The sequence below is a fragment of the Montipora foliosa genome, chromosome 2 (assembly GCF_036669935.1).
Source record: "Montipora foliosa isolate CH-2021 chromosome 2, ASM3666993v2, whole genome shotgun sequence".
NCBI lineage: Eukaryota > Metazoa > Cnidaria > Anthozoa > Scleractinia > Acroporidae > Montipora > Montipora foliosa.
In genome coordinates this window covers 62,677,931-62,687,930 of record NC_090870.1, presented here as the reverse complement: position 1 = coordinate 62,687,930, position 10,000 = coordinate 62,677,931, and the positions used below count along the sequence as shown (strand labels likewise).

The following is a 10,000-nucleotide window of genomic DNA, read 5'->3' as shown; positions in this document are numbered from 1 at the left end:
TTTGACGTCATCTGTGATCTATTACTGCACAAGTTGAAATTCAAGTTCAAGTTGAAGTATTTTCTGGTAGCGCTCAACTTAACGGGAGCAATAACTACCAGGGTCGTTCGCTTAAGTTGCCTGATGAGTGTGGTCACTTATTTATTTATTTATTTATTTATTTATTTATTTATTTACAGATTCAGCATGCAATATGCAATACTAGGTGGAGTATACGAAGCTAACTGTCACAAAAAGCGATGTGAATAACTTGTGAAGCCCGAAACTAACTGCATAACTGCCTCGAATACTCCCAACGCCCCTCGTGTTTAGATGAGGCTATGGAAAGACGGAAAACGTCTCGGCTATTGCTTAAATATATGTACACAGAGGCAGTCCAATATAAACTAAATTTTCTATTGTAAATGAAGAAGGCTGGTTTAGCCAGCCGAAATATAATACATTAATAAATCAAATCTACGTTGTATCGGCTCTTGCTCAAAATATTAAGTTTCTCCATTTGTAAATACGCCGATCAGATCAAGCCAGTTTGATCCAACGTACACCGACAGGAATATTGTCCACGGTTGCTTGCTTGAAAACTCTACAAAAAAGAGACCTCTGCCACTGAGGGAAACCTAGAGTGGAATTTGTAACGATATTAATGTTTTTTCTCTTGGCTGGTTTCTTGAGATCGTCAGCTTTAGTACTGCACAAGATGAATTTCATTCACTCAAGTACAACATAGAGAGCGTCACACGAGATTTGTCCTTCCGTTTATCCTTCTCTTTACTGATGGACAAATAACTTCAATTTCTCGTAGGTTGAAAATAAGTGCGAAATTAAATCAAAGCACTTATATTAAGATGACTATTTTGTTGGACAAAAGTTAATCAGCTAGAAAGGCAATCAATATTAAGTTCAGTACCTTATGGGAGTGCACGTTGCTATTTTTAACATTGGTTAGTGGAAATTAAAATCGACAGAGAGCCTTGAATTGAAATCCTTAGCAACGATGTACAAATACACTGTTACACTACAGTGAAAAAACACAAAGTTTCCCCTTCCGTTGTCAATGAATTGATTTAACGGGAAAGTTCCACGCCTGTATCAGCTTTCTTCCATTTTTAGTAATACTTACATCTTAAACTTATTCCCAGTTAATAAAGATTGTCTCTCATAAAACTTTGCCCACCAACAATTAAAAACAAAAAAACTTTGCTCGTTTCACAGCCTGTCTATCATTCGCCTTTTGCAGAAACAAAACGTTTTTCCGAATTCCAGCTGAAGTACTTTTTTGTGAAACTCCAGACAAAGAGTGCTCCAGTGCTTTTTCAGAAACGAATCTGGACGTTCCTTTTCTTACTCATTCTCTTGCAGCGCGCGGAAGTAGGTCAGGGTTTTTAAATTTCTAAATTAACGGCAATATCGCCGTCTTTCAAATGACGCAAATTAGGCGCTGTTACATGCATGTAACCCGTAAGTCCAAAATTACCCCTTGCCGACGCAAGCTATAGGGTGATTTCAAATTTAAACGTATGTCAGTAGCATAGGTACTTATAAAAATATTGATTACCGAACGGTATATAAAGTGCCTATGAAGTAAAAGGTACAGGCAGATTTGAAACTTACCGAAAGTCACCACAATGATAATAGTGATAATAATAATAACAATGGTCTTTATTTAAGGAAAAAGAGCAACAGACGTGCTCAATTAAAAGTATAACTAATGAAGGATAAAAATCAATCCTGCGTTAAATAGACGCAGCAGCAAAAAAATAGTTGCCATGGAAACAGCGTAGAGGGTATAATTTTGTTTTTTACTTGGCGTAGATTATCACTGCCAAGTTTGAACAACACCCATCCAATATTTTCGGAGATATTCTCATTTTTCTGATTTATTACAGTCATGGTAAAGTTTGTGACAGCATCAAACTTAAATATCTCTGGAACGACAGAAGGTATTCCAAAGTGGGGTTCTCGAAGACTCTTCGGGAAGCTGTCGAGATTTCGAGATCGTATGAAAAGTTAGCGAGTGCCAGGATATTGGAAGTACTATTCGCCACTACTTCTTTGAAATAAGCGAAAGATATGTTATTACTTTACAGACACTTTAATGAGGGCTTAAATGGACTTATACCGCTCTGTAAATCAGCTTTTAAAATGATTGCCTGGGCTTAAAAACTAATTATCAGCGTTATTTGAAACTGACGAATGCTTACAACATTCCATTCATTTAGACATATAGGCGCTGTGCTATGAATTTCTGCGTTTCGGATTATTTCAAAGATTTTGTTGTAATTTTAAGAAATTCTATAGAAAAGTGAGATCAGACCCTCAATTTAAACAGTCTATCAGTTCAGTCATTTTTTTAGGTACTGACGGTCAGCACCTAAGAATGACAGATTTTAAATTTTAAATTATGGATTTTAATTACATCTCTTATATATGTGTACATAACAGATCTTTCTAGCGTTCTTCCATTTTATCACTTTGTCCTTGCCTTGGTAATACTTCTATCTTACACTTATGCCCAGATAGTTTTTGTCTCTAATAAAACTTTTCCCACCAAGAATTAAAAAGTAGGAAGTTTGTGAAACATTAAACATTTTCCTTAGAAAAAATATGCATTTGGTTATTCCTTGCTTGCAATCTGTTTCAGTTCAGTGGTTATGTCCTTGTTAAACTTGAATGATCACTAGCAGTATATACACAAAAGAAGTTATGTCTATACTGAATGATAATTTCACAACTAGAATTAAAGAAGCAATCAATATTCAAGAGTGCGAAGGTTATAGATGCGCCAACGAGTTCCTCAGTGAAGTTGCTAGTGGATCATTGGCATGATGTCACACCAAATCAATGCTTCGAATGCCGTTGAAGCAGATCTAGAAAACGTTGCAGTTAACGGCAAAGATTTAGCTCCAGAGATGATCGAAGAAAATGAAGCTGAGTGTTGACGAGGTGGCATTTTTCGAAGCCGTTCGTGGCGGTAAAACAGAAATCGTTAAGGAACTGATCAATGCCAAACATGTCGACGTCAACTGCAAAAGTGATAACGGTGAAACAGCCCTGCAAATAGCCGTGGAGGAAGAAGCCATCGAAATGATGCAAATATTGCTGAGAAATAAAGCCGAAATTGGGTCGGCTTTGTTTCAAGCAGTGCGGAACAACTCTTTGCAATGCGTGAGGCTCTTAGTAGCCAACGACCCCAATATACCAAGGGGAAAGGCACCTAAAACCCTCGACAGGGCTACGGCAACCACGATTGAAGGAATTTCGGGTAGTTTTGACGAATTCTTGACACCACTTGTGTTGGCTGTGTTAATCGGAAACTCTGAAATTGTTGAATTTCTTATCGGTAAAGGTTTTAAGGTGGAAGATCCGCAATTACACGAAGCTGGGGATTTTGACGATCAAAATGATGAGAAAGAAACAATGATCAGACTCAGGGAATCACTGGTAAAACTGAACACATATCGCGCCTTAGCCAACCCATTGTATATAGCACATTCGTTTCTTCACGAAACCCGAGAACGAAAGGATTTACGAAGGAGTAGCAGTAACCATTTGATCAACGATCCTTTATTCCGTTCAATTTCTCTAAAGAAGACGCTAAAGGACCTTTCCAGCAATGAAAGAGAATTTCGAGATGATTATATGGAGCTTTCAGCACAAAGCGAGAATTTTGCCATTCGGTTACTAGAGGAGTGCAGAAATCTTGAGGAAATGGCGGCTGTTATGGACATGCCGGAACTCGATAAGATGAAGGAGGAAGTTGACTTGAAGGATAATGAACAGAGAATACGAGTTCTTAACCTTGCCATAAAATATCGAAACAGGAAAGTAAGTAAAAGTAAATAAAGTGCTCGCATACTACATAAACCAACAATGAGCTTCGGTTTTAAATTTGATCCATAAATGATAAATCGAGCGAGTTTGGTCTTACTAGCAAGTTTCTTTCTCTTTAGATACTTAAAACCTGAGAAACTGATTGTCATATAATTATTTAATTGCAATGCATAACATGTAATACAGTTTAAAGGCAACGAATTAGAGTCTCCCTTCCTGAAGAAAATATCACGCATTGTTCAGTATAGCATGACATAGCGCCCTTCAGCTGTACCACTTTTTGGTCACTGCAGAGACTACCTTCGTGACTTAAAGGACGTTCGCGCCCATTGCTACTGCGCATCCTTGCAGCGCACGCAAATTCACATGCCACATCATGCATCGAGCGCGCGCTAAGTACTAAAATGAACAATGATAGGGCAGATGGCCATTGCTATAGCTTTGCTTGGATTTAACGATCTTGCTATGTTCGGTGACCCCTACTTTTCTTTTCAGAAACAGATTTTATTTACAATTGTCCCCACATTGTCCAAAAATTAACAAAAAATGAATGTGGGAAGTTAAAAAAATTTCAAGATGTCTGTCCTCGAGACATGGAATCCTGCCATCTCGAGGTTGCACGGCGCATGAAACTATGGTTGCTAAATGCGAACTTGTTCTTTAAGGAACCTCAACACTTAACTAACTTTACTTGATGGGTCCACTTAAACAAAGTTTGGTAGAGAACATTTCACTTCAAAGATGTAATTGCAATATTTTTGGGCTTACAGACACTGTGGCCCTTATTCGCTAAAGAAGCCGGATTTTTTCAGATTTAGGGTGTTCTTCCGGGAAAGTTCTCTCGAAAACGAAGTTGGTGACCCCCCATGTTTTTACATTTCTGGCATCAGTAACTCATCATCTTTGAATGGTAAAATTTTCGCGCGAACGTCCTTAACAGAATATTTATCAAAGACGTGTTTGATCTGCGGCTACACAGAAGTTAAGATTTTTTTAGATCATCACACACTTAAACATTACTTGGGCAGTAATTAACTCGGTTAAATCCGGGCTGAGATTGAATCCGTTTTTACCTAGGTTAAACTGCTGATCCTTATTTCATACCTTCCGGAGTGGGTTGAATATGTTCTCTATCTAGTTTAAAGCAGCTATCAACCCCCTGAAAGGATTGGAATCACCTCTACCTTCCCTCAAGCTCTCACAATCTTACGCATCTCAACTCATCTTCTTAAGTAACGTATCATCTCATCGATTTCTGGAAATGGAAATGGAATTTGTTTACCCACGGAGAGCGCTCAGGAGCTCGTTCAACACGTGTCGGTGTTGTGTCACGTGTTCCGGATCGAATAGGAATTTTTGAGGAGAGGGGAAAACCGGAGTACCTGGAGAAAAACCTCTCGGAGCAAGGAAAGAACCAATAACAAACTCAACCCACATATGACGCCGGGACCGGGAATCAAATCCGGGCCACAGAGCGGGTGCTCTCACCGTCCCCTGACTGCGCCACCCTTGCTCCCCCGAATTCTGGGCAAGATAGCAAGGGAACAAAGAACTGCGCTATTCAGTTACCAGTATTTAAACTCGGACCCTCCAGATATGTAGTTCTGTATCTTCACCACTACACTACAACGACGAACAACATGCTTCACCGAACACAGTTCTTTTCACTATTCACTTTTCTATAATAAGTCGATTGGTATCCATGTGCATGTCATAACCAAAACTAAATTAAATTCTAAACTGACCCTAATTTTTCTCTAAGCTTAGTTTAGACTCCAAAAAATTTTTTTTTCTACTCATCTGAGTGCGTATTCAATTAGGTAAAATGACGATCATCAATTTAACTCTACGTAAAAACGGATTCAACCTGACAACAGATTTTACTGGCAACACAACCACTATTGTGTTGTTGTAGCGGCATCGTCTGAAGAACGAGGCATATAACAATATACGCCATTCATATGAAATCCATGACCCCCTCGACACCGGTGCAGTGCTCAATTGATTGCCGTCTCTTCACATCCTTTACGGGGTTACCAGGAACTCACAAACTAAACTGACCATACTCTGTAAAGTGTCAAAAAAATGGTTTTAATTTTTTTGTTCAGATTTTGAAAGTCTGTTTGCTTTACACCTGACTGGATTTGATTTTTATCTAAAGGCCGTTTACTTTGAGTGTGAGTTTTGGATTTCACAGTTCGTCATTACTCACGTTCAAAACTGACCGATTCGACCTTGGGAAAAGTAACGTCAAAGGCTCACTTACTTAAAATTTCAGGGTGTAAATGCACCTCATTATATATGCAAAGAGAGTTCAAAAGTCTGAAAGCCCAAAACTCCCTTGATGCACATTACTTTTGCAGCATGCACACGCATTGCATTCTTAAGCCCTGGCCAAACTATGGAACAAAGTTGGATTCAACGCTCCAACCTGTTTTCCTTCTTAATGCATGCCTCGCTTGGTAAAATTCACTAGAAAAACGAAGAAGGTTTGAAAACGTTTGCAATTCCGTGTTGACAGAGATTCTGACATATTTCAAAAATCACACACCACGTCGCCGTAAATTCAAGCCTACAGCAGACATCATTGGCGAGTTTTCTTGTCATCATTGTCCATTTCGTCGGACATATAACTCTTAGACTTGCCACATGTCGACCTCACGAGAATCCCAGGAGAAAATGTTTTGGCAAGCGAAGCGTGATTTTTCGGATACGAAGTGGATGAGCGAGCGACGAAGTTGCGAGAGGTCGATTTGTCTCGCACGCAAGGTTTTTGTTTGCGTTTTGCGCCAACAAGGGGATGACGTCATTCACAAGTCCTCGCTTGATGGCGCAATCCGACGAAAACAATCTACAAAATCGAAAGAAGAAATTTGTTGACTTTGTGCTAAGGGAATCACAAAAAAGGACAAAATAAAACGAAACCTTATTTAATTTCAATCTCGAGTCGCCTCTTGGAAAGAAGATCCCCAGTGATACTTTTTGGACCAACACCGGCTGGAGAACACACAAACACATCTCTGTAAAAGAGATATGCTTGAATTCTTTTCCCCTGATAGTCGCGCAATTCGGAATATCCTGTGGTCTTAGCAGCTTTATCCATCACGTTTTTGGGTCCCTAAAATTGGCGCCAATCAAGTATGAAAAGTCTTAAATTAGACCCGTATGAGACGAAGGACTTTTCGAAAGTCTACGGAACTCTAGACGCCGTATAAATTTTTATTGGATTGCAGTACATTTGTCTCTAACGAATGCTCTTGTAAGCAATGTTTGGGACAGTTTTGGTTCTTTTTGGCCAGATAGGACTTACAAAAGCGGTTTGATAAGCTTGCTCTAATCTGCGAACTTCGGCCGGTCACTATAAAGTGCAGACTGCAGACTGGGTGTAAAAAATAGATGAAGGGGGTAATTTCTAAAGAAACTGTGGTGCTGCGTCGGTGGGGAAGTAGTACACAAAAATTTGGCTTTATCGTATTCGTTTATTAATTTACATTATCAACTACGTTGATAAAAAGGAACAAAATAGGCCTCGGCCCAGGCCTAGACCTAGGCCCCAGTCTGCATTTTAGACCCAGTCTGCAGTCTGCAGTCTGCATTTTATACTGACCGGGTTTTCGGCAAAATCTCCAAAATCGATTGAGTTATAACATCGTTTGTCTTGTTCGCCACCTAAATTTGTGGCCGGTTACGGTTGCTTATTTTGGAACTGAATTATCATTATTGTAGGGACTGTCCACACTAAAGCCCTGGGCAAACTATCGAACAAAGTTGGATTCAACACTCCAACTTTGCTCGATCCAACATTGTTCGGCCGTTTGGCCACCATGTTGAATGATGCTCGTCCAACCCCTTTTTGTTCGATCAAGTGTTAGATCAAGTTTGCTTTTGATCAAACATTGCGACCAACAATTCTGCTCGACGTTTTTACAAAGATGGCGCACAAGGATAAACGGCCAGAAACCTTGATCAGCAAGTATAAAGCAAGGCCATGTCTTTGGGACACTTTTAGTCCCCTAAATCACCATCAGTCTGTACGTTTGGAGATTTCTCGTTCAATAGCGTTTACAATTTCTGCAAATTGATCAGAATTGACTCTCATCATCTCCTACGCGTGGATGTATCTTGCAGTGAACATACCCTTTTCAACACGTTCTCTTAAACGTTTTTGGTTTTCCTCGTTTGAATTCATCATTTCCGTCCTCAAACAGCTCCAGTACCACAAACGCTACGAGCGGTTTTCGTTTCAATGTTAGCGCCATACTTGTAAATTTAGCGCCAACTTGAACTTGAATGTTTCATCAAGCAATGTTGGATCATTCAAGGTATTTTGCCACTACCTCAACATTCAACAATGCTGCATGTGGAATTCAATTTTGTTCGATAGTTAGGCCAAGGCCTTAAACTAGTGAGCCTTTGACGTCATTTTCTCCTCAAGCCAGCTCTCTCAAAATCGTAAAGTTAGTAACTCCGGACCATTAAACAAGAAAATTAAAGTTAAAATAAACAGGTGTCTCTGAAATCAAGGCTTGAAAAATCATTCGCTTAGTGTTTAGTTGACGTAGTTTTGAAATCCAAATAAAAATAAGAATTGATTTTTTGGTTACAGGGGCACTGTAACCCTTTAACTCCCAGGAGTGATTGTTGCGTAAATTCTCCTTACAATTTCAATGAAATGTCAGTCGGACAGGTATTGAGAATGAAGTCTATTATCAGTTCAAAAGGTTTGATCTTGATGTAACACCAAATTTTCATGAATATTCAACAAAGAAATCCATGGTACTAGTTAGGAGAATTAACGTGTCAATTGTGGAAACATAGCGAGATCTGCCAAAACCACAGGGGACAAAGGGCGCAAATATCTAACGACAATACAAATGTAAAAGCAAGGTGACACACGCTAATACCAACCCAGTGGACAACCCGGTGTGGTCCCCGGTGTGACCAACACATCACGCATGCGCACAACCATTTCACCCGGTCAATTAGCAGTCATGGACAACTGTTTCACCCTGTTGGGCCTCATCAGCATGGCGTAGCTAACATACCAGGCGGATGTGTTTAGCACGCCTTCAAGTGGCAGCTTCACATGTCATACATATGGTAAGCTGGGTAAGGAACAGCAAAACTGTTCTCCCACGGCGAGCGTGTGGGAAGGTGGATCACATTAAGAGATCGGTGTGTCACGTTTCTTTTTCAATTTAGTTGTCATCATTTTGTTTTCAGTTCATTGCTCATCCATACAGCCAAGTCATGTTAAACTCAGTTGTGTACAGGGGCACACATCGATGGAATCGCTTCTCTTCCCTCAAAAAATTTTTCCTGGCGTTCCTGTATTCTATATTGATGCCACTGTGCATGGTGGGATACATACTAACTCCTTCCAATCGAGTGACAAAGAAGCTTGAGAAGCCGCTGTACAAACTCTTGGGTCAAGTCTCTTCTACCATGTGGTTGCTGGCTTTGGTTACGATGTCTGCCTTCCAGGATAAATTCGATTCGTTTCTACGGATATCGCCTCTAAGTATGTCATAAGGACTTGAGTAGTTTTCAGTTGAGTGGCGCTTAACTAACTCTTCTGTGCAGGAAAGCAGGTAGCGAGATGCGCGAAAAATTCATGGGCAGTTAACAAGAAGTGTTTCATCACGATCAAGTCTAATCTTTTCTTGAGGAACATAGTTTAAAGGACACTTCACGGCTTTGCGACGTTGAACAAGCTATATTTGAGGACAAATGTTCAAAATTATTTGAAAACTTAAACCAAAGTAATATTTTACGCCAGTCATAATTCTGAATAGAAAACTGAACCAATCTGATGAGCGCTTGAAAAAGCATGAACAAATGAGTTTGCTCTCATTTCCGCGGACTGGCTTAATGGCATGTACCGTGAGATTTATCAACAAGTATAGTAATGCTAAAACATTAATTAGCAAGATACTTTCATATCAAAAGGTAGCACTGAATTTCAGCAGGGAGAAGTTTTCCGTCGAGGTACTTGATTATATTGTTGTCGCCTGAAATCATGCACACTGTAAGTTTTCCCATTTAATTAAAATTATTTTAAACAGTGATGGAATGATTTAAAATCAACAAGGTACATTTTTCCTGCAATGATCTATCGTTTAATTATAAAATCACCTACGTTTGAAAGAGTGACATCTTCCTGCCCGAA

At 39.5% G+C, this 10,000-nt stretch overlaps 1 protein-coding gene across 1 annotated transcript in view; it reads left to right on the top strand.

The window, feature by feature from the left end:
- Positions 1 to 2,696: 2,696 nt before the first annotated feature.
- The window catches only part of LOC137984990 (short transient receptor potential channel 4-like), a 19,399-nt gene continuing 12,095 nt past the window's right edge, over positions 2,697 to 10,000 (top strand). The window contains exons 1-2 of the mRNA XM_068832380.1: positions 2,697 to 3,825; positions 9,055 to 9,352. Coding sequence (XP_068688481.1) covers positions 2,923 to 3,825; positions 9,055 to 9,352 — 1,201 coding nt within the window. The 5' untranslated portion in view covers positions 2,697 to 2,922. The remainder of the gene's footprint in view (positions 3,826 to 9,054; positions 9,353 to 10,000) is intronic.